This window comes from Elephas maximus, chromosome 18 (assembly GCF_024166365.1).
Source record: "Elephas maximus indicus isolate mEleMax1 chromosome 18, mEleMax1 primary haplotype, whole genome shotgun sequence".
Lineage (NCBI taxonomy): Eukaryota > Metazoa > Chordata > Mammalia > Proboscidea > Elephantidae > Elephas > Elephas maximus.
Window position 1 is genome coordinate 35370423 of NC_064836.1, and position 26638 is coordinate 35397060.

Here is a 26638-nt window from a genome sequence, read left to right on the forward strand (position 1 = left end):
GAGTGGAAGTGAGACTTGGGAGTGTTCATCTATATCTGCCCTTAACCCCCCTCCAAAAAAAAAAAAAATTGCCGTAAGGTCGATTCTGACTCGGTGACTCTATAGTTCTTCATAATTCTGGTTCACATGTATAGAGCCTGACTTGGACCTGAAATCCTAATAAAGCCACGTATGCAAAGTTTATATTCTGTGTCATTATCTGCCTCTATTTTCCCATGTGTCACCCTACTGGTTACAAATAGTAGGTGTGGGGACAGGCATCTGACCTCACCTGGGCCAGTTGCAGTAACCCTGGCCTTGGCCCTATGTATTGATCTAGAGGTCGGCCCCCAAACTGAGCCAAGCACATTCCTTCCCTGGGGTTGTATGGTTGAAATCAGTTTTTTCTCCAGTGGATAAGTGTAAGATATAAAACTCAGAAGCTCGTTGAAGCTATGTAGAGACTGATCTACTGTGAAGAAGAATGATACTGAAGTTAAGATGAAAATGTATTGCTTCAGAATGACTTTGAAAGTCACCAAAATGAGCACAAGGCTAGATCGTAAGAGGAGGCTAGAGCGTGACAGCTCCAATCAACCACATCAGGCTGGCACAGGTGAGGTGGTGAACAAGTCCTCCAGAAAGATAGAATCAGGTGGCAGCTGTTGGGTTGGGCAGTTCCAGGCTGGTAAGAGTTGTGTACAGATAATGAATGTCAGAACAGGGCAAACCATTGGTAGGGCTAGAACATGACACCTCCCCAGCAGATGGGAGTCAATTGCAGGCTTCTGGTGGCCAGAGGATGGGAACTCTGCTAGGGTCTAGGAAGAGAATTGTAGTTGTTTGGGTGGGCAGGCCAATTTGTAATGTATAATCAAACATTGGGCAGAGCCACTTGAGAAAGCATTGGGTTAGGCAACACATAGGCTTACTGACTGCCAAGAGTCCTTTACACCATCAAGGCCTGTTGCCTGCTTCGGTGGTTAATTTGGAAAAGTTGACAACCTCCAACAGTCCTAGGTAACCTTTTTAAATCCTTTAATGTCTAGGCCTGGAAGGTGGCTGCTGTTCTGCTAGACCAGTAACTGTGTGAGCCTCCATATTTATCTGAAGCTCTTCATCCTGGACTGGATGGAAAAGAACACGGATTACTCTAATTTTTCATAATGAGATTCAGTTTCTTAAGTCTTTTTCAAGGCTTAAATCTCAACAAATGAGCTTTCAATAGAAATACATATAAAAAAAAGAAAAACCAAACTTGTTGCCGCCGAGTCGATTCAGACTCATAGCAACCCTATAGAACAGAGTAGAACTGCCCCATAGGTTTTCCAAGGAGTGGCTGGTGGAGTCAAACTACTGACCTTTTGGTTAGCAGCTAAGCTCTTCACTGTGCCACCAGGGCTCCAGAAATACATATAGTCACTGTAAAAAAAAAAAAAGGAAAAAAAGATTTGTGATTTTTCTTTCCCATTAAAAACATGATTAAAAAAAAAAAAAGTCCATTAAAAAAAAAGAAAGAAAGCCCAGTCTAAAGTGATGACTATAAGTAAATGAAGGTAGTTAGCTCAGTGGGAAGTTTTAGCAAAGGTTACTTCAACAGGCAGACTGTGCCAAGGCATTACAAATGCGAGTATTATGTCTACATGTTATGGAGCATTTTGTAGGTTTGGAAGCTAGGAGAACCTGTGTGCAGTGGCTGTATGTATTTAAATCTAGTTTCTGACTGCATGTTTCATTTATTTTTTATTTCTACACATTTTCATGGTTTATCGTGCAGCATGTGGCAGACGCCCACATGGAAAACATTCTGCATCCTGCTTCTCACTGCTTCCCAATTCAATCAGTTACTAGGTCTCAGAGCTTCAGTTTCCCAAACCTTCCAGAAATCCTTTCTCTCTTCTCTTTCTCCGCTTCCTAACTAGACTCTTTTTGTCTTTATAGTCCTAGTGTTTAGTAGCGTGTCTGGCTTAGCAAAGAGACACCATAAACGTTGGTTGCATGGATGAAAGAATGAGAGCAAGGCAGTCTCTTGAAATATAAACAGGTCTGTAGTGGAACTATGGGCATTCTTAACCCACACGTGAAACTAGCAAGAAGATCTTAGGCAACTATTTTATTCAAATTCTGATTTGGTTTTCTCGCCTGAGAAACAAGTAGGTTGAATTCAATTTCACAAAAGCACCCTCTGGGTCAAAAAACTCTTCATATGCAACTAAGAAGGAGATTCCACCACCTGTCTGTCAGCTTGTCAAACTGTGGTGGCTCGCATGTTGCTATGTTGTTGGAAGCTGTGCCACCAGTATTTCAAATACCATCAGGGTCACCCATGGTGGGCAGGTTTCAATGGAGTTTCCAGACTAAGGCACACTAGGAAAAAAGGCCTTGCAATCTACTTTGAAAAATTAACCAATTAAAACTTCATGAATCACAACTGAATACTGTCCAATATAGTGATAGAAGATGAGCCCCGTAGGTTGGAAAACACTCAGAATGCATAGTGGCCAAACAATGGACTCAAGCATACAAGGGATCATGAAGATGGTGCCAGTATGGGCAGCATTTTGCTCTGTTGTATATGGGGTTGCCATCAGTTGGCACAGACACGATGGCACTAACAAAACAAATAAAACAAGAAAGAATATTGAGAAAGCATTGTTATTCTCTTTAGTTTATTATACTTACTAGTATTTTAAAAATACAGTTCTCTTTTGTTGAATATGATCAAAATTTTTAATTGTTTTCTTGTCTTAGTCTTCTATGCCTGGAGAGAGCTGACCTTCAAAATCTCTCTCTTGTTTTACTATCCTGGATGCGGTTCTAAAATTGTTGAAGGCAAGAACCATGCATCATCCTATTTATATCCTAGTGTCATGTAGGATTTTATCTTAGAAAATTAATAGAGAGATACTCAGGTTTGGCATGTATAAGCTCATTTAGTTTACTGCCAGGTAAGACCTCACAATATTCATTTAGAGCCAGAGAATCACAATTTACAATTATAATGTTAGTTCAATGGTTAGAGTCCAACTCTTTAGACTTTAGGTGTTTACTTTTAACGCGAGGTCTCAGGAAGAAAGTTCAGCCATAGCTGGGACTCAATGGAGATCCCTCGTAGCTAGGGTCTGAGGTTGGCAGCAGTGGGCAGAATCTCAGCAGGCTCTCAGTATTTGCCTCTGCTTTCTCTTAGTGAGTGGGAAGAACTTTAGAGTTTGTCACCTTGGCTCCAAATAATAAAACCAGTGGACATATGTCTTTTCTCCAGAGTTAGAGATTAGGCGAATGGTAGATCTTTTCTTCAAGGTTAGAGATTAGGGAGGTTGTTAAGACTTACGCCTTAAGGCTAGTTTACAGAGATTGACTGTTATGTCTTCCTTTATCGCAGCCTGGTCAAAGTCGATTTAATGGAAAGGTTGTTTACCATACTCTTATTTATTTCTTTTAGTGTTTTGTTGTGTTTTAGATGAAAGTTTACACAGCAAATTAGGTTCTCATTTAACAGTTTTTATACAAATTGTTCTGTGACATTGGTTACAGTTTTCACAATGTGTCAACATTCTTATTTCCATTCAGTTTGTTCTGTTACCACTCATCTAGCTTCCCTTACCCTCTTTGCTGTTACATCTTTGCTTTTGGGTAAATGTTTGCTCTTTGGTCTCATATAGTTGATTTTGTTTAAGGAAGTACATTACTCACAGGTGATACTGTTTATTTTGTAAGCCAATGTATTATTTGGATGAAAGATGACCACCAAGAGTAGCTTCAGTTCCACGTTCAAAGAGTGATAGCCTCAGGGGTTCCTCTAGTCTCTGTTGGTCCAGTAAGTCTGGCCTTTTTTAGGAGTTTGAATTTTGTTCTACATTTTTCTTCCATTCTATCTGGGACCTTCGATTGTATCCATGGTCAGAACGGTCTGTAGTGGCAGCTGGGCACCATCTAGTCCTGGTCTCTGGCTAGAAGAGGCGTGGATCCTGTGGGCTATTTGTCCTATGGACTAGTTTCTTCTTTGAGTCTTTGGTTTCCTTCATTCTCTTTTGTTCCAGACGAGTAGAGACCAATAGTTGTGTCTTAGATGGCTGCTTGCATGCTTTTAAGACCCCAGATGCTACTCACCAAACTAGCATGTAGAACATTATCTTTACGAAACGTTACACCGATTAACTGACTCGTCCCAAGAGACTGTTTACCACATTCTTCACGTACATCTATGTTTATATTTCTAAGTTCAGAAATTCAGAAGCTGAGACAACGTTTTTGCCCCAGAGCTGACAGAGAGAGAGCCTCCCTCTAAAGCCAGTGCCCTGACTTTGGACTTCTAGCCTCCTAAACTGTGAGAAAATAAATTTCTGTTCACTAAAGCCACCACTAGTAGTATTTCTGTTACAGCAGCACTAAGAAACTAAGGCAACTTGAAAATTAAATCTATCTAAGTGTGGGTCACTACTACTTTTACAAATATTGCTGTGAGAGAAGCAATAAAATGAATCACTTTCATGTCTGTAACAAAAGGTTCTAGAAACTTCTGTAACTACAAATTACTACATTTAGATTTTAGCATACAGTGTGTTCTGTTGAGCAACCTCAAAGCTACTGTGACAGCTAATTGAATAATAGCATTTGGAATTCACACAGTAAACAGAACATATCCAATAATAAAGTTGGAGGAATCTTTGCTTACATTCGCATTTCCCTAAGTAAAAATGAAATCTAGCTCTCTATTATATATATGAAACCATATAGCAAAGTGGAAAAGAACATTCAATTGCCATTATTAATATTACTATTATTTAATCATGAGCACTTGATGTTCCTTGAACTCACTTTATGAGTATGAGTTGGCATAAAATCAGGTAGCAACCTGGCTCTTGTTCAGTAAATTTGATCAGTGAAGATAAGTGCAAACCAACCAGTTCTCAAAGGGTACCTTTTGGCTTGAATTATTCTTGCTTCCTTCATCAATCAAATCATTTACCATTGAATAGTGATAAAGTGTTATTATATAGGTCACCCTACGATTCACAACACATTCAAGACCATTTTTTTATTCTCCTTTTGTATACTGTTTTGAAGTCTGGGTAATGCAGAGATTTTTTTGAAGGTCTCTCACTGAGTCATAAAATTTAATTCAAAGTAAGACCTCTTTAAAGTGTTGAAAAACAAAAACGTCACCTTGAGGGCTAAGGTGCACCTGACCGAAGCCGCAGTATTTTCAGTTGCCTCACATGCTTGTGAAAGCTGGACGAAGAATAAGGAAGACAGAAGAAGAATTGATGCCTTTAAACTGTAGTGTTGGCAAAGAATGTTGAATTTACCATAGACTGCCAAAAGAACGAACAAACCTGTCTTGGAAGAAGTATGACCAGAGTGCTCCTCGGAAGCAAGCGTGGCAAGACTTCGTCTAGCGTACTTTGGACATTTTATCAGGAGGGATCAGTCCCTGGAGAAGGACATCATGCTTGGTAAGGTAGAGGTTCAGCAAAAAAGAGGAGGACCCTCAACAAGATTGACTGACGCAGTGGCGGCAACAACGGCTGAAGCATAGCAACAATTGTGAGGATGGCACAGGACTGGCCAGTGTTTTGTTCTATAGTGCATAGGGTCATTATGAGTCAGAATCAACTTGATGGCACCTAACGACAACAATGACAGCAAGATGAATGATCCTAGTTTAATAGAATTTGGATGCAGACTCATACGTTCTTGGTTCTGGTATATTTGGGGAGAACTCTTCTAGGGAAATCTCAGAGTACCTTATGCGCCTTAAAACTGCGATTTCTATCTTGAAGATTTCTTTTTGTTTACACTGTGTGATGATCTTGGCAAAGGAGTTATATCAGGTAAGACTAGATGGTGCAGTATATCAACACACGGATTAAAATAACTAGTTTATTTTTCTGTCATGAAAAGAAAATCCAAAGATGGGAACTCAGGACTGATATACCATCTCTGTGTAGGTATTTGGAGCCCTGGTGGCTCAATTGTTAAGACCTTGGCTGTTAACCAAAAGGTCAGCAGTTCAAATCCACCAGCTGCTCCTTGGAAACCCTGTGAGGCAGTTCTACTCTGTCCAATAGGGTCGCTATAAATCCAAACTGACTTGACAGCACATAACAACAACCAAATGTAGGTATTGGGAATTCACACATCAAACTCATCCCTCCTCCATCTCTAAAATATGGCCTTGTCCTCATGACCCAATGCAGAGACTAGAGCTCAGTTATCACACACAGGTCTCAGAAAACAGGATGGAGGATTAGATGAAGAAACGGGCAATAAGCCTGTTCCGGTCACATTTTAAGGAAGTTTCCTGAGAGATGCTATAAAAAACTTCCCCTTAAAATTTATTTTCCAGAGCTCTATCACATGAAAGACTACTTTTAAGGATACCTAGAAGATGTCTATTTATTTCAGGTGTCTAAATACCTACTTAACCATCAAGAGTTCTTTAAGGAAAACAGAGAACAAATATGGAGGTAGGCAACTGTCAGTATTTCTTCAGAAAGACATTACTTTCCAATTTCCTTATTCTGAAGATAACAGAGAGAAGTTACCTGTAAAGTCCCAAGAAAGAGGACATATTAAGTGAAGTTATAAAAGGGAGGGACTAGAATGTAGGAACATAAAATGAGTATCTTCGGCATACTTCGATTTTATAGTATTTTTTGACAAGTCATATAGATTTATTAGGAAAATCATATGGGTCACTACGTTTAAGCTCCATAAGCATTATACACATGAAAAAGGGAAAATGTTTAGTAATTATAGCTATTTCAATTTTTTTTTACATGTTGCTGTAAAAAGAAAAAAAATTAGCATAGTGCTCTGACAAAAATACCTCGAGAGGGGAGGGCTCAGTTGGCAAACAAACATAGAAGGCACACATTATTTGTGTAAAAATTACAGTTCTCTTATTTAATACATAGACTGCTAGTTCAGGATTCCTATTGTTATTAATGGAGCCCTGGTGATGCAGTGATTAAGCACTCAGCTGCTAACCAATGGTCAGCAGTTCAAATCCACCAGCCGCTCCTTGGAAATCCTGTCCTATAGGGTCGCTCTAAGTTAGAATCAACTCGACAGCAATTGTTATTAATAGGAGTATAGAAATAAAGCCTTATTCTTAATATTGAAAACCACAGTCCACTGAGTTTGTTTTTCTATTTTCACTATCCTATAATGATTTATTAAAGCAACAGAGAGAAAAATGCCTCATTTGAAAATTAAGCAAGGCATAGTTTAACTAAGTTATATACTTTATAAATTGCCAATAAGTTTGGAATAAAATGTTGCTTTTAAAAAATTAAGAACAGAAGTATCATAACATTTTAATACATTGGCCAAAAGAAGAGATTACTGAGGACATGGAATAGTTTGATGAAGAATTTTGCCAAATTTTATTCTTCTCATGAGTGCATTTTCTTTTCAGCCTGCAGTTAGAATGGGATTTTTTTCATTGCTTAAGCTCATCATACATGAATTTTCATAAATAAATAAGATTACTTAATGTTCCTTTCTTTCCTAAAAAGATAAAAACGCTTTTGCTTCACTTTAAATTTATTTTTACAGTGTTAAACTCATTTTAAATTTATTATTTAGAAATTGTGTTCACTTTTTCGAGAACTTACCCTTCTGAAAGTTGTACTGCATTTTTATGCACCTCTTAGAAGCTGTTATGGCAGTGTGAAAAGTGTCTTCTAACAAATATTTTTTATAATTTTTCTGTTTTGTTATATGTCATCAAATAAATCTATGACCTTTTTTTATATTTTCCTACTTTATTGGGAGGGAGTCCCTGGGTGGTATAAATGGCTGCTAACCAAAAGGTTGGAGATTTGAAGTAATAATCAAATCTAGCAAATGTTACACATTTTTAATAAATGGAATTAAAAGAGTTTCCAAAATGCCATGAAATGTTAGATTTTCAGTACACATTGACCTACCTGTGCTATTGTTTCTTTTGTTATGCTATCATTAGTGGCATAATTTTTTAGAGAAATTTACCAAGGGAAAAGCAACATTAGTTTATTCACATATGAATTAAATCAAGGGTCAGTATACTTTTTCTGTCAAATGCTAGATAATAAATATTTTAGGCTTTGTGGACCATGCGGTTTCTCTCGCAGCCATTCAGCTTTGCCAATAAAGCATGAAAGCAATCTTTATAGAAGTAGATCACCAGGCCTTTCTTCCATGGTGCTGCTCAGTGGGTTCAAATTACCAAACCCTAGATTAGGAGTCAAGCACAAACCATTTATGCCACCCAGGAACCTTTTAAAGCAGTCGCAGACAACATGTAGACAAATAGGTGTGGCTTTGTTCCTATAAAACTATTTACAAAAAACAACTAATGGACCACCTTTGACCCATGGCCTTGGTTTGCCCACTCTTGGACTAAATTGCCTAAAGAAACATTCACTATAACGAATAATCATAAAGAATAATTTGCTTATTATTGTTGTTAGTTGCCATCAAGTTGGCTCTGACTCATGGCAACCTAGTGTATAATGGAATGAAACATTGCCCAGTTCTGCACTATCTTCATGATTGTTGCTGTGCTTGAGTCCACTGTTGAGGCCACTGTGTATTTTCAGTGCCTTCCAACCTAGGGCGCTCATCTTCCAGCACTATATTGGACATATTCTGTTGTAATCCATAGGGTTTTCTATGGCTAAGTTTTAGAAGTAGATCACCAGATTTTTCTACCTAGTCTGTCTTAGTGGGGAAGCTCTGCTGAAACCTGTCCACCAAGGGTGACCCTGCTGGTATTTGAAAGACCAGTGGCACAACTTCCAGCATCACAGCAATACACAAGCCATCACAGTACGGGCAACTGGCAGAGAGGTGGTGGCTAAAGGGATAGAGCAAAGGGAAATATTCGTGGTGGCACAACAGTTTCTCCCTTGCTTACAGTGGTGGTTATGTACATCTACACATTATAGAAATGACATAAAACTGTACACATACTTTATACCAGTATCAATTTCCTAGTTTTGATATTGTTTTAGTCATCTAAGACATAACCATGGAGGGAAATTGGGTGAAGGGTATGTGGGACCTCTCTGTGCTATTTTTACAACTTCTTGTTTCTCTATAATGATTTCAAAATAAAAATTAAAAAAGTAAATTATGCAAACCCTGCAAAACGTTATTAAAAAAAATTACCTACATTTTTTTTTTTAATTTTTATGTTGCCAAATTTCTCAAATTAATAACCTCTCTCTTTGTAACAGCTGACTAAACCAAATTATTCATATGCAGGAAGGTTCAGATTTGTTCGTTGTTTCTTTAAATTAATAACAGAGTAAATAATGCTGTAACTTTTATACTTGCCATTTCTTAAATAACTAATTTGCAATTGCTAATGGGTATCAAAGTATCAAGGACACCAATATCATGATTTAATCAAAAAAGCTCATTTAATACATTAGTTGGAACCTCATTATTGACCTCAAGAGCAGGCACTTTTGCCTGAACTGCCAACAAGGAAACAAAATGTGACTAATTTTCTTCTTTCCTCCGTTTAAAACAGGAATTAATGAATATAAATACATCCCAATTTGATATCTTAACAGCTTTCTTAACCCACACTACGGAAGCTCTGTGTGCCTGAATAGTTGGGCCCTTGATTATTTCTGGAACATAAATTAAGCCCTCTAATCTTACTTAGACCTGAAAATTATCATAAAAAGGAAGTTTCCAGATTATTTTTAGTTTTCTTGTTTCAAAAGATTTCTTCCGATAGATCTTTTTTCTTGAAAAGATTTATGTATTAAGTCACTAGAAGCTGTCACTCTTTTATTACTAATAGCAGCACATCCAAATATGCTTCATACTCTGCCTTCAGAATTTAACGACAAAGTGAAAATGTATGTAGGAATATTTTAAAGGAGTCTCTTGGAATTTTTAATGGTATTCTGTTTTTTTGAACTGAATGGGGAAAAGTCTTAGAGAGAAAATATCCTCTGAAAAATACAAATGTTGTCGTTGTTGTCGTCAAGTTGATTCCTGCTCATGGCGACCCCACGTGTGCAGAGTGTAACTGCTCCACGGGGTTTTCAAGCCTGTGACCTTTGAGGAGTAGATCACCAGTCTTGTCTTCCCAGGTGCCTCTGGGTGGGCTTGAATACCACCTTTTGGTGCTACACTTGATTCATTATCCTTATTCCATGTGGAAGTAGATATTGTTCAGCAGCTTAATTGTGGTGAAATCATTGAAGAATTTGTAAGAGCAATGAACAGAAAGAAATGTTTTTAATTATAACATGTTAGAGATGAAAGACCTATCTAAAAATAAAATATAGTAATATTTGTTATCTGATAATTAAATTTTCTTATATGACATCTTTGTTCATTTATAATTATAGCATTTATTATGAAGCAAGCATGAAAACTGAAGTATGAACTGTTTAAAGCAAAATTGGCGAAAGTCAATTTTTCATTGTGGGAGAGCAGTATAATTTTACATTGATTGTTGAAACAACTAAGCTTACTGACTCTTTTTCTTTGTTGTAAGATATGTGGAATATTTGTAGAAAATGTGATATACAGTAAAAATCTTAGTACCCCATTAAAAATTTTATAATCTAGTTCATCTCATTTTACTAAATTGGCATACACCACGTTTGTGTTCCATCGCTAATGTTAAAAAAAAAAATGTTATAGTCGTGTTTAAAAAGAAGTTACATCATGGATAGCTAGAATACATACACACGTACATATATGTACATATACATTTATATATACGTGCTGTTGTTGTTGGGTGCCGTCGAGCCTATTCCAACTTATAGCTACCCTATAGGATAGCATACAACTGTCCCAAAGAGCACCCGGTGGATTCAAACTGCCAACCTTTTCTTTAGCAACCGAGCTCTTAACCACTACACCACCAGGGCTTATACATATACTTGTATATGTATAATTCACCTATCCCATTCAAATGCGTGAGTAAACAGAGAAAGAGGCACCACAGACTATCAGTGTTTACGGCCCCCACGTGCCTTAATCTAGTCCTGGTTTTATATAACTCAGTCAATGACAAGACTGGACTTAAATGAACCTGGAGCTTTTTTCCTAGCCTCTATTTAATCCACTTGGTGTTGAAATTCCTACCTTTACTGCAGAAATGTGAAAGTGTTTGTGCACAGGGTGCCATCCCAGGTACCCCTGGGAATGTCATACAATATATACGGTATGTACCGTTTTCCCCTGTTCACAGTCTGAAAATTCCTGATTTACGAGACACGTTTTGTCCCAAAAGATTTGGATGAGAGATTATGGACCTGTCCTAGAGAGATATAGGATAGACGCTCAGATACCACGGAGAATAAAAACATGCTTATCCCGTAAATAGGTCCATGGGCACCAGTACTGCATGGCATGAAATTTGGAAGGAGGGTCAAGTAGACACCAAGCTGACCTTCATTTCATGAGAAAACTGAGGCACAGAGAGATCAAGCGACTTGCTCAAGGTTACCCAGCTACTACTGGAACTCAGGCAGCCTGGCTTCAGAGGTCATGCCTTCAAATCACAAAGATTTTGTTTCTGAAGACTTAAACCTGAAATTTTTAAGTCATGGGAGATCAAAAAATCAGGCTCTGAACTGAAAGCACAAGGATTTGGGAAAAGTTCATACCTTTCCCAGTAAAACTCCAGGCCTCAGGACACTGGCAGACAGGCTCAGGGTTCCCAAGTGAGAAATCGGAGGGTTGTTTTATGGAAAAAAATGAACAGTCCCAAAGAAAACATCTATGAAAGCTTACCTCGGGGCGCCCTCCACAGTGGATTTCACCTCTGAAATTCTAGCTCTGCGCCCTGAACTTCCAGACAGCTTTTTAGTGTCTCTTTTTTTAGTAGGAGGATATTCAAGGACCACTGGACATTTGAGGAAAACTTCAAACACGAGAGAGATCCAAATAAACGATAAAGAGGAACCTAGAAGAGACAGAAGAAATACGGAGAATAGGGAAAGTTTCAGAAAAAAAAAAAAAAATCTTTAGTATCATCAGAAATAAGAGACTTTCAATCAATATGGTATCCTAGATACAGGCACTGTAACAACCCCCTGACAACAAAGACTTGTGAAATATGTAAAACAGACACATTAAATGGCCTCCAATCCCAGAGCATCAGAGTTGAAGAAACAGGCTAATCACCGATTGGAAGGAGAGAGAAAACAATGCCAGCAGGAAAACAAGAGATTCTCGGATCGACCGCTGCACCCTGCCTGCCAACAGGGAGTAGTGTGGTCACTTGGGTTTGGCATCAAAGAACGATGGGGCTGAGGAACCCAGAAAAGCAACTCCAAAGAAAGCACAGCTGGTGGCAGAGATTCTGTGCAAACAACCCCAGAAAGAAACAACAAGGTAGGACAGGATGCAGCCAGGGATGGGCACCCCTAAGAGGGGGAAGCGTGGGGTGGTCTAGCTTTGAAATCGGGGAACCATGGGGAAGCGCCTGTAGAGCAAGAGAAGCAGACAGAGCCATCTGAGCCTGGTGGATTCGAACTGCCGACCTTTGGGTTAGCAGCCACAGCGCCACCAGGGTTCCTATCTGAGCCTTAGAAGGAGAAAGTGTAAACAAGGATGCACAATTGCAGGGGAATAAAGGTGAGAAACACAGGGGCAGGTGAGTGCCAGAAGGGAGGGAGACAGGTATTAGTGCAGGGAACGCTTGTCAGTGGAGGCACCCAGCCATTTACACAGGAGCCACCAGTGAAAAGTCAACCCACACAGTAACAACTAGAGCACCCCTTCCCAGAACCAGCTCAGTGCAGGCAGGCACCCCACCTGCCATCATTAGTATGTTCCCTGAGGTGCAGGCTGAAGAGGCAAAGTCGCCCTGGCCCAATCCTACCCCCCCCCACTCCCTGACCCCCCACAGGAGGCCTGTGCACTGACACACAAGCACAGCCACACCCTCTGCCCCCTTCCTGAGGCATATCTGCTTGCACTTGCCCTAGCAAGTTCGACTTCACCCACTACCCCCTCCCAGAGGCAGGCTGCTTGCACTTACCCACTCAAGCCTGGCCATGCCCACCACCCCTCTCTGAGTAGCAGGAGACCCTAGAGGATGAAGGCAAGCCCAGCCATGCCCACAACCCCTCCCTGAGGAGCAGGTGGCCTGCCCTGAAGGGCAAAAGCCTGTCTACTCCAACCGCCCCCTCCTTGTGACACAGGAGGGCCACACTGATAAGTGCAAGCTGGGCCACACTCAACACCCCCTCCCTGAGATGTAGGAAGCCCCAGCTGATGTATGCAAGCCTAGCCACGCCCATCACTCATCCCTGAGGCACAGGAGGTATGTGCTGAAGTGCACCACCCCCTGCCTGAGGTGCAGGCAGGTCACACTTGGTCACACCCACCACTCGCTTCCTAAAGTACAGGCACTCACACCTGTAGGCCAAAGCCTGGCCATGCCCACCAGCCCCTCCCTGAGGCTCAGGGCACCCTGTGCACAAACCTGGCCCACCAACCTGGTGGCCAGTGACCCTTGCACCCTCAGCCCAACCACCTGACAACCGGTGGCACACACACAGTGCCCAACCCAGCCACCTGTGAGAGCACTCCCTCCACCCACGCCCCAGTGACCAGACAGACAGAAAACATCACCTCATCAGTGACTCCAGTCACATCCTGGCAGGCACCATCTATACCTCTGCCAAACAAGCAGAAGATCCTGGTGCCCACATCCAAAGTCTGCCTGGCTGCAACATCACACACCCAAACAGTTTCTGCAGGCCATCTGCACTTGTAATAAAACTGTTTGATACCTCACCGTGTACTGAGATGCCAGTTTGTGCATGAGCAGCTAGCCTACCCCATCCATTTGGGTAGCACTCCCTCACAGTGGATACGGAGACATCCTGCCCTGACCTCCAGAGAATGCACTAACTGCTAGCACCAACCTGGAAGGACCCCACAGTTCCACAATGGCTGTGGAGGGACCCTGTCCACCCAACACTTGCCACCCAATATCAGGAAAAGAACCTACTCTCCTACCTCCACTCAACCTAGTAAGGAAGACATACGAGCCTGACCACAGAGGACTCACACATAGGTGTGACCCACCATACCCACTAGAGGGAGGAAATGACACCCAGCCAACAGACACCACCAAAGTCACACACGGACCAGAACCGCAAAACCATAACAATTAAAATAATATGAAGGAAGAAAGACATTCCAAACAGAAAGAGAAGAAACAAAACTCCAGATACATCAAAACAATTTACAAAAAAAAAAAAAAATCAGCACACACACACACACAAAAAAATACATACAAGCAGTAAAGAAATATATAAATAAATTAACACATTAATGCCTTGGAGACAGCAGACAATAACAAATTATAAGAACAAATAGGGTAAGATGCCTCAAATAAGTGAGCAAAACAAAGGGGCAGAAAAACCTTTCTGAGGAAGAAATGGTAATGGAAGTATCTGATAAGGAATTCAAAAGAATTAAATATGGGCAACTCAAAAAGATTAGGAAAACACAAACCCTAGAAGAATTCAGTAAAGCAATACAAAAACAAAATGACAAAATAAATAAAAATAAATAGATAACTAGAAACTATAATGAAACAACAACTAGAAATTCACAAAATTGACAATAAAATATAAGAAATAAATAAATCAATGGAAGGACATAGACGTAGAATTGAAGCAATGGGAGAAAATAATCAGAAAAATTGAGAACAAATTCCTTGACACTAATCTTTTTGAAAAACAACCAGAGGAAAAAATAAGGAAAAATGAAGAAAGCCTAAGAGTTAGGTGGGACACTATCAAGAGGAAGAATTTACACATAATTGGAATTCCAGAAGAAAAAGGGGTGGAAAAAATAGCACAGAGAGAATTTTTGATGATTTATTGACAGAAAATTTCCTAAATATCATGAAAGACAAAAAGGGTTCCATCCAAGAAGCTCAGTGAACCCCATATAGGATCGACCCCAAAAGAAAGTCATCAAAACATATCATAATCAAACTTTCCAAAACCAAAGACAAATAATTCTGAGAGCATCTCATAAAAAATGAAGTATCACCTACAAAGGGCCACTAATAAGACTAGGCTCTGGTTTCTCAGCAGAAACTGTGCAAGCAAGAAGGCAGTGGGATGACATATGTAAAACCCTGAAAGAAAGGAATTGACAACCAAGAATCATATATCCAGCAAAATTCTCTTCAAATATGATAGCAAAACTAGGACACTCCCAGTTAAGCAGAAATTGAGAGAAATTGTAAAAACCAGACCAGACTTAGAAGAGATATTAAAGGGAGTCCTTCGACAGAGAACCAACAACATCAGACAACAACCTGAGATTAAGACACATGAGAACTTCAACCAGACACCAACTCAGACAAAGAACTCTCAACTGTAAAATTAAGTTGCAAAAACAGGGAACCTCAGATGTCAATCTGTAAATAATAACAACTTCAAAACAAAAAGGAGGAATAGATGGTGTAGGTATAGAAGTTCCATATGGTGAAGTCAAGCTGATATCAAGATATAACAGAATGTTTTAAACTTAGGAAGAGAAAGATAAATTTCTGAAATAACCACAAAGAAAATTAATAAATCTACTCAACGAAATAAAGAAGAAAATCAAAAAGATTCAGCAAACATAAAATCATCAACAACAAATGAAACAAAAAGAAAATCCATACATAAGAACTCAGCACAGAAAATTAAGTGGAACAAAGAAACCATTAACATCACAATAAAAAGCATAACAAAGTGGCAGCAGTAAATTCATACCTATCAACAATCACACTGAATGCAAATGGTTGAAATGCACCAGTCAAGAGAGTGGCAGAATGGATAAAAAAAAATAAAAAAAAAGGCATGACCCATCAATGTTGCCTACAAGAGACACATCTTAGACACAAAGACATAAGTAGGTTAAAAATCAAAAGATGAAGAAAAAATATATCACGCAAACAGTCGAGAGAGCAGGAGTGGCAATAATAATCTCTGATAAAATAGGCTGCAAGTCAAAATCCATTATTAGAGACAAGGAAGGGCATTATATAATGATTAAAGGATCAATCCGCCAAGAGGACATAACCATAATAAATATTTATGCACTCAACGACAGAACTCCAAAATACATAAAACCAATGCTAACGGAAAAGAAAAGAGAAGTAGACAGTTCTACAATAATAACAGGAGACTTTAACACCACTTTCAATGATGGACAGAACAATTAGAAAGATACAGAAGATCTAAATAACACAATCAACCAACTGGAATTTATGGACATATACAGAACATAACACACAACAGCAGCACAGTAACATTATTCTCCAACACACATGGATCATTCTCCAGAACAGACCATATATTAGGCCACAGAGCAAACCTCAATTAATTAAAAAACATTCAAACAATACAAAGCATCTTCTCTGATCATAATGCTATGAAATTAGAAATGAATAACAGAAAGATCAAGTTAAAAATAAAGCACATGGAAACTAAATAATACCTTAACTATAGGGTAATAGAAGAAATTTAAAAATGCAATTAAAAAATTCTTACAATCAAATGAGAATGAAAACACAACATACCAATAACTTTGGGATATAGCAAAAGCAGTGCTCAGATGAGAATTTATAACAATCAATGCACACATCAAAAAAAAACCACATCAAAGAAAGGACCAAAATCAATAGCTTATTCCTATAACTCAGAGGGTCAGCAAATAAGAGGAAGACCCTCAACAAGATGGACTGACACAGTGACTGCCACAATGGGTTGAGGCATAGCAACAGTTGTGGGGATGGCACAGGACCAGGCAGTGTTTCGTTCTGTTGTGCATAGGGTCATTATGAGTCAGAACTGACTTGACAGCACCTAACAACAACAACTCAAACACATAGAAAAGAAACAGCATAAGAAGCCCACAGTCACCAGAAAAAAAGGAAATAAAAATCAGAGCAGAAGTAAATAAAATAGAAAACAGAAAAACAATAGAAAGAATCAACAAAACAAGAAGTTGATTCTATGAGAGGATCAATAAAATTGACAAACCAATGACCAAACTGACAAAGAAAAAAAAATGAGAAAATGCAAATAACTCAAATAAGATAAGAGATAGGTGGCATTACCACAGAACCAACTGAGATAAGAAGAATCATAACAGAATATTATGAAAAGATGTACTCCAACAAATTTGAAAACCTAGAAGAAATGGACAAATTTCTAGAAACACACATCCTACCTAAACTAACACAAATAGAGGTAGAAAATATGAACAGACCCATAACAAAAGAAAAAATTAAAGATATCATAAGAAAAAACTCCCAATAACAAAAAAAAAAGCCCTGGCCCAGATGGTTTCACTGGAGCATTTTACCAAACATCCAGGTAAGAGTTGACACCAGTTTTGCTCAAACTATCCCAGAACATAGAAAAGAAAGTAATACTCCCTAGTTCATTTTATGGAGCCAGTGTAACCTTGATACCAAAGTCAGGAAAAAACACCACTAAAAAGGAAAATTACAGACCAATATCCCTCCTGAATATAGACATAAAAATTCTCAACAAAATTCTAGCCAACAGAATTCAACAGCATATCAAAAAAATAATACATCATGATCAAGTGGAATTCATACCAGGGATGCAAGGATGGTTCAACATAAGAAAATCAATCAATGTAATTCACTACATAAATAAAACAAAGGAAAAGAATCACATGATCGTCTCAATTGACACAGAAAGGCACTATGATGAGATAACCACCTCACCTCTGCAAAAATGGCAATGATTTAAAAAAATAAACAGCAGAAAACAACAAATGCTGGTGAGGTTGTAGGGGGGATTGGAACTCAAACATTGTTGGTGGGATTGTAAAATGGTACAACCATTATGAAAAACAATACGGTCCTTCCTCAAAAAGCTAGAAATAGAAATACCATATGATCCAGCAATCCCACTCCTAGGTATATATTTTAGAGATATAAGAGCCATCACAGGGACACTCTTTCCTGATTAAAAAAAAAAAAAAAAAACTCAGCAAAATAGGAATAGAAGGGAAATTTCTCAACATAATTAAAGGCATATATGCAAAACTAACAACAAATGTTATTCTCAGCCAGTATTATTCTCAAGAGCATTACCCTTGATAACGGGAACAAGGCAAGAATGTATGTACTTTATCACCACTCTTTTTCAATATTGTATTCAAAGTTCTAGCTACAGCAATAAGGCAAGAAAGGGAAATAAAGGATATTCAAATTGGAAAGGAAGAAGCAAAATTATTCTTATTTGCAGATGACATGATCCTATATATGGAAAATTCCAGAGCTCCACAAGAAAGTTATGGACCTAATAGAAGAATTCAGCAAAGTGTCAGGAACAAGATCAACATACAAAAATCGGTTGGGTTCCTCTACACTAGTAAGGACAACTCTGAAAAGGAAATTAAGAAACAAATACCATTTATAATAGCCCCCAAAAGGATAAAATACCTAGGAATAAACCTAACCAGAGACATAAAAGACTTATACAAGGAAAACTAACACTACTGCCAGCAACCAAAATGACTTTCATGAATGGAAAAACATTCCATGCTCATGGATTGGAAGATTTAACATTATAAAGATATCAATACTTCCAAAAGTGATTTATAAATATAATGCAATCCTTATCCAAATCCCAACAAAATTCTTTAATGAAATGGAAAAACTAATCTCAACTTTATATGGAAAGGAGGGGCCCCAAATAACTAAAGGAATATTGAAGAAGAAAAACAAAATAGGAGGCCTCTCACTTCCCAGTCTCAAAACTTACTTTACAGCCACGGTAATCAAAACAGCCTAGTGCTGGTTGAATGACAGATACATAGACAAATGGAATAAAATTGAGAACCCAGATGTAAATCCATCCATATATGAACAACTGATCTTTGACAAAGGACCAAAGTCCATTTAATGGGGAAGAAACAGTCTCTTTAACAAGTGATACTGGAAAAACAAGATATCCATATGCAGAAAAATGAAAAAAGGATCCAAGCCTCACACCATGCACAAAAACTAACTCAAAATGGATCAAAGACCTAAATGTTACAGCAAAAACTATAAATTTCCTGGACAGTAACGTAGGGTGAAGACTAGGGGACCTAATTCTGGCATGAGTAGTCTATCAAACAAAACTAAAAATGCATGGATGACAGAAGATAAATTAGATAACTGGGACCTCCTAAAGATTAAATACTTATGCTCATCAAAAGACTTTATCAAGAGGGTAAAAAGAAGAGAATCTACGGACGGGGAAAAAATCTTTGGCAATGACGTGTCTGATAAGGGTATAATCTCTAAAATATATAGAAAACTTCAACAACAAAAAGATAAACAATTCAGTCACAAAATGGGCAAAGAACATGAACAGACACTATTCCAAAGAGGACATTCAAGTCTCTAACAAACATGAGAAGATGCTCGAGATCTTCAAAACTACAATGAGATAACCATCTCACATCTGCAAAAATGGCAATGATTTAAAAAAATAAACAGCAGAAAACAACAAATGCTGGTGAGGTTGTAGGGGGGATTGGAACTCTTAAACATTGTTGGTGGGATTGTAAAATGGTACAACCATTATGAAAAACAATACAATGCTTCCTCAAAAAGCTAGAAATAGAAATACCATATGATCCAGCAATCCCACTCCTAGGTATATATTTTAGAGATATAAGAGCCATCACAGGAACAGACACATGCACACCCATGTTCATTATTCACAATAGCAAAAAGATAGAAACAATGAAAGTACCCATCAACAGATGAATGGATAAACAAATTGTGGTACATACATACAATGGAATACTATGCAACTATAAAGAATAATATGAGGAGTTCTTGAAATATAGCATGGATGAATTTGGAGGGCATTATGCTGAGTGAAATAAGCCAATCAGAAAAAGACAAATATTTTATGGTCTCACTTTTATAAAAAGTCAAGAATATGTATACACAGAGAAAGCAATGTTCTTTGATGGTTACCAGGGATGGGAGGAGGAAGCAGGGGAAATCGCTTTCTAGATAGTACCCATTAACATTAAACCCGTTGTCGTTGAGGTGATTCCGACTCCTAGTGACCCTATAGATAGTAGTAGACACTTGTTATTTTTGGTGATGGGAAAGGCAATACCCAATATGGGTGAAGCATGCGTAACTTGTCCAGGGTAAATGAAGACACTACTAAGTATGCAAGAGTAAGGGGAATTTTTGGATAAATGCTATAGCGTACAATTTTGTAACAACAATAATAATAACCAAAAAATACGTGTATGGTTGCGTACGTAGACATGTATGCCTTTGTCTGTATAGGAAGGCACATGTGAGTATATAGCTGTACACATACAGGTGTATCTGTGGGTATATGTATATACATGTTTACGTGCATTGCATATGGATTCATATATATAATTAACCACATAGGAGGCACAGTTATGGGTACTTTCTAGACCTAACCAAATACCTCAAGGGATTGGATTACTGGGTTTGAAGGCTTGGGACCATAGTCTAGTGGGACAACTCGATCAATTGGCACAACTTAGTTCATGAAGATAATGTTCTACACCCTTGTTTCAGGTCTTAAAAGTTTGTGAGCAGCTATCAAAGACACAACTATTGATCTCTACTTGTCTAGAGCAAAAGAGAATGAAGGAAACCAAAGACTCAAAGAAGAAACTGGTCCACAGGAGTAATAGGCCATATGAACCACCACGACCTCATATAGCCTGAGATCAGAAGAACTAGATGGTACCCAACTACCAATAAAATTGTTCTGACCAGGGACACAATAAAAGGCCCTTGATAGAAAGAGAGAAAAATGTAGAATAAAACTCAAATTGTAAAAATGGCCAGACTTACTGGGCCAACGGAGACTAGAGGAAACCCTGAGACTATCACCCTAAAATACCCTTTGAACTTGGAACTGAAGCCACTCCCCATGGCCACCTTCCATCCAAATATTAGATTGGGGTATGAAATAAACAATATCATTCATGAATACTGTGCTCCCTTAAATAATCAACTATATGAGACCAATCAGTCAACATTTATCCTAAAACAAAGATGAGATACTAAGGAGGTGCAGGGAAGCTAGATTAATGGAGACAGAACAAACAGAATGGAAATAATGAGAATGCTGACACACTGTGAAAAATGCAACCAATGTCATGGAACAAGTTGTATAAAAATTTTTAAATGGGAACCTAATTTGCTATGTAAACTTTCACCTAAAACATAAAAAAAAAAAAAGAAGAAGAAACTGCATCCAAGAGAGCAAAACATAACACTATAAAGTGTATGGACTTTAGCTTTGGGGTGATGAAAATGTTCTAGAATTGACTGTGGTTGTGGTTTCATATACCTGTGAGTATACCAAAAACTGTTGAATTGTATACTTTAAATGGTGGAATTGTGTGGTATATAAATTAACTCTCAGCAAAGTTGTTTAAAAAACAAACCATTTGAGGATGTGCTTGGGCACACAGTGTATTTTACCAAGAAAGAGCAAGACCGGAGTCTAAAAACTGGAGCTCTGATGACCACCAATGGGTCTAGAGGAACACCTCTCAACTCCGGAGGGTCCACCAGAGTTGGCAGGCTATGGGGGAGAATACGGGAAAACACAACTGATAAAGTGTTTTTTAATTGTGTCTGAGTTTCGGAAAAGTTATGATCATTGTGTGAAAGATTTCTAGGAATTACTTGGAGAGGGGGTAGCAATAGGTTTATGGAAAAATGAAAATACCTGGAAATAAACTTATTCCTTCAAAAGAAAAGTTGTGCTATGGTACAGTGCTTTAGTTCGACAGTTAAAAAAAAAAAGTCAAATGACTGATTTAACCAAAGGTAAAATTAGTCTGAGATTTAAATTCTCAAATAATATAAGAAGAAGCCAAGAAAGAATATATATATGTTTAATTTAAAGAAATGTAACTATATTGTTGAGAAATGTGGAGGAAGGTACCAGAAGAAATAGCTGAGAGAGTTGAAAACGGTTGCTTCTAGAGAGCACATAAATTAGAAAGAAAAATTTTCTTTATTTTCCCATATTCATGTGATGACCCCTGTATATACTTTCAGAAATTTGATACATAAAATACAGTTTTGCTGCAGTGCTATCCCTTTAATACTGGTATTGTTGACACTTGGTTTTCCATTTGTAGTGATATTATTAAGTTAACTGTATATTATGAAAGCTCCACTTCAACCCATGTACACCTCTTCAACCTTCTTAATTATCTTATAGGATTCCTTCTACGGATGGATCATTTTTTTTTTCTTCTTTGCCATCCCCCTTTTATACACATTTAGGATATTTTTGATATTTTTCTGTTAGCAACAACACTTTGATGGACATCTTTGTTATATTACTTTTGCACGCATGAGCTGTATTTCCTTAGGTAACATTGCTATAAATGATACTGCCTGGTCAAAATTAACATTTCAATAAAGGTTTCCTCATTATTTTCCAAAATGGCAGACAAATTTTAAAAAAGACTCCTGCAAATCATATTGTCTACAAATAATTATAACGACAATTATTTCATGCAATAATTTTTTTCTTTTTAAGATTTTGTGCATGAGCTAGAGTTTTCTAGAGAAAAAAATAACATGAATAGGAATAGAGGTTTTATTTACATTGTTCTTAAATATAATGGGAATACTCATTTGTCAGAACAGTTCTCTGGATAATAGTAAAAGAGGATATTTGGTTTTCTTTAATTTGTTTTGTTAAGGAAGAAACATTCTTGTTCTACTTAATGAAGAGTTTTAATCAGGAATCAATGTTAAATTGTATTTCGTATTTTAGCATTTGTTGAGTTTTCATTGAATACATATAGTCAATGGCCAATAGATATATTCTTTGGTGTTTAAGTACTGGCAAGGCTACCGTAACATTCCACAGCAGAATAAAAAAAAAATAGTTATTGTTATTTAGAGAGCATAACTGTAGAATTGTGCTCTGAATAAACACATTAATTTTTAAAACCAGAAACTGAATGATGGCCTAACTGTACTGAAAGTGAATTCCCTAAAGGCTTACAACTTTGTCTTATATATTGAAATACAGAAGACCACTTCCTTGACCTAAGTCAGGAAATTACTTAAAAAAAAAAAATTATACCTGAGGACATTTGTAAAGAAACATTTGCCACGTGGTCATATAGTGAAAAGACTGAAGAATCCTTAGGAGCCTCTTCAGTAAGAGCACTTTGCTTTTCCTCTCTAGGGGCACCGCCATCGCCGGCATTGTGTTTGGAATCGTGTTTATCATGGGAGTCATTGCTGGAATCGCCATATGCATTTGTATGTGCATGAAGAACAACCGCGGGACCCGGGTGGGCGTCGTCAGGACCACGCACATCAACGCCATCTCCTCCTTTCCCAGTGAGCAAACTGACTATGCCTCCTAAAGGAAGAGCTAGAGTTGTTAGTTATACTCTAATGTTGGAAACCAGCAGAAAATATTAAAGACTCTCACTGGAATAATCTCCAAGTTTATGGAGTATCTTTAAGTAAATGTAGATTGAAGCCCTAGCTTTGATTAAAGATTACATTAGAAACCCTGCTGGCCTAAGGGTTAAGAGCTAGGGCTGCTAACCAAAAGGTCGGCAGTTCAAACCCACCATGCTCTCTTTGGAAACCATATGAGGCAGTTCTACTCTCCTATAGAGTCGCTATGAGTCGGAATCGACTCAACGGCAACTGGTGATGGGTTAGATACAAGTAATAAAACCCATTTCATATTTGAAGATATTCGTATTTTCAATGGTTATCTCATAGACTATAATTGCTAGTGCCCCAGAGTTAAGATAGACACTTCACGCCCACTGTGTCTCCATGCCAGTACATTCTGGCAAATAATTCTCGAGAAAGTGTAGAATTGTAAATTATGTGTCTGAATAACCTGGCATCTGATTTAATAGATAAATCTGTCTTGAGAAAAAGTATTGAAGAAAGCTCTGATCTCTCCCCTTTATGCAAAAGAGAACAGCTTTAATAGAATATTAAAATTTCCAACCAAGAGCAAAGGTAATATATGAGTAATGTGGCAAGTCTTTGTTGAGAACTCACTAGACATTCTGCATATAAATACATTGAGTGCATGTGACTCAATAAAGTGTTGTGTTTCATTAGATGATTTCAATAGTACTTTCTAAGCCGATCTATACATGTACAATTTGACATAGAAAAGGCAGTCAAGCAAGTTCTAAATTTAGCACACCAGTAGGAGAATGATTTCCCATCCACACTCCTGTCCTATCACCCTCTCTAGAATAGGAACAGGACAGGCTGCCTTCTACACGCAATCTGCCCTGTGTAGTTCTTCCTTCCTCCCCTTTTTCCATGCCATCTTCAACTCAAGGGAGCACATTTCAAATGAATATGAGAATGGCAATTTCTTCTATTCCTCTTTTGATGGTTCTTCCTCTTCTCCAATCTCTTCACATTGGAGCATCCTAGGATGAAGTCTTGTGTCTTCTTCCATACTGTATCTATACTTGCTTCTTTAGTTTTATCATATAGTCTTAGGGTATTAATTACCTATTTCCATCCCAAACCTCTTTCCTGAATGTCAGATTCATACACCTCACTGCCTATTGAATATCTGCACATGGATATGTAATTAAAAAAAAAAAAAAAGTTGCCATCAAGTCAAGTCTGACTCATTGCAACCCCATATGTGTCAGAGTGGAACTGTGCTCCGTAAGGTTTTCATGTCTGTGGTCTTTCAGAATTAGATCTCCAGCCCTTTCTTCTGAGCCACTCTGGGTAGACTCCAACCTTTCCTTTGACAATGAGACAATCATTTGGTCTTCCTCCATCAAAATCTTGCTCCATCCATGGCCTTCCCCATCTCAACTGACAGCACCTCCATCCTTCCAGTTGCTCAGACCAAACACCTGGGAGTGATCCTGTCAAACTCATATGTACTCTACCAGGGAAATTTGTCACCTCCACCTTCAAAATATATTCAGTTATCTAATTACTTATCATAATACTCCCCTGGTGGGAGCCACCATCTGCTCTCACTGCCATTAGTGTGATACTGTCCTAACTGCTTTTCCACCATGCAGTAGAGTGATCCTTTTACAGTAGCTGCTAGGTCTCATCACTCCTCTGCTCAAAGTCTTCCAGTGGCTCCTCATCTCACCTAGAGTAAGAACCAAAGCTCTTTTACCCCTTTTAATCCAAACTAACGAGCCTTACAAAGAAGGAATACTATATAAACAGGCCAGCAAACTTGCTTAGATCTAGGGAGACATAAATGCAGAAAAGGAACAGTTCTGATACTTTTACCACTAAAAGATGTTAATGCTAATTTTTTTTTTACTTTTTTTCTCATGGCTTTCCCCACTGAATGCTACCAGTTTCTTCACATAGAGAAAAACCCTCTAACTTTCTGAATTTTTCCTTACATTGTGTGTCTACCTAAATAGTCTCTCATGAACTTTTGTGTCTCTTGCTTGTGCATCTGCTGAAAATGGCAAAACCTGATGAAAATATATACTTCTGAGATCCAAAGTGTTAAATACTATGAAATAGAAATAAAGTGAATTGTCTTTCCAGCCCTGAGAATTTCTCAGTAAACCTTTTTCTGAGTAATATTTTTCCCTTGAGACTAATCTGCATAGCAAAGTATTGACAAGTGGATGACAATTCTGATATAACTTCACTTATTTCACTCTGTGCACAACTTAGGAAAGATTGTTTAAAAGATTTTATTAATAAAAATGTATTAAAATTTTAAAAAAGACAGAGTCTTTACAGGGGCCTCCAAAGCCCTGCATGAATCTGCCCATCGTTTTATTTCTCTGACCACATTTCCTTCTCCTCTCCCCTTGCTCACTCTGGCCCAGTCACACTCCTTCATTTGCTGTTCCCTGAACACACAGGACATGCTCCTCCTACCTTGGGGGTTTGCCTGGAGCACTTAACTTCCTCACTTAATTCAAGCCTTTGATCAAAGGTCAGCTCTTGAATGAGGCTCACCCCAATCACCCTAGTTAGGATTGTAATGTGCCCCTCCCTGCAGCACCCTAATCCTCCTCACTGTACTCTAGTTTCATTCTATACTGGTTTTTACCTTCCAAAATATCATATAGTTTACCTAGTCATTCTGCCTATTGGTTATTGTCCATCACCTTCTTTCTCTTCTGTTCACTGTTCTATCCCAAGCATATAACATTGTGCCTGGCACATAATAGGCACTTAACAAATATGACTGAATTAATAAAGAATGCAACTCATGACAAGACTGATTTAGTCATACCTCAGTAGCTTGGGGGACTTTACCTTCAATTTCATCCTGGGATATGTAGCTTTTATTCACTACAGAAGCATTTTGAACTCATGAGTCTTCCCAATTACTAAGAATATTGCTGGAATTGGTATAATGATACTAGGATTAAAGTATAACAAAAAAATAGGATTTTTTTTTATCCCACCCATCTCCCCATTTTTCCTTGGGCCTACCCATAACCCAGTGGAAGAATAGAAGAAAGGGGAACATCAAGCAGAGGCAGAGGATCCTCTTACCTTGGAGTTTTGCCTGGAACACTTACTTCCTCACTTAATTCAAGCTTTTGATCAAAGGTCACCTCTTGAATGAGGCTCACCCCAATCACCCTAGTTAGGATTGTG

At 38.1% G+C, this 26638-nt stretch overlaps 1 protein-coding gene across 2 annotated transcripts in view; it reads left to right on the forward strand.

The window, feature by feature from the left end:
* CYYR1 (cysteine and tyrosine rich 1) overlaps nt 1-26638 on the forward strand; it is a 129735-nt gene that overhangs the window by 85059 nt on the left and 18038 nt on the right. For both annotated transcript variants that reach the window (XM_049858476.1, XM_049858475.1), the window contains exon 3: nt 23223-23380. In XM_049858476.1, coding sequence (XP_049714433.1) covers nt 23223-23380 — 158 coding nt within the window. The remainder of the gene's footprint in view (nt 1-23222; nt 23381-26638) is intronic.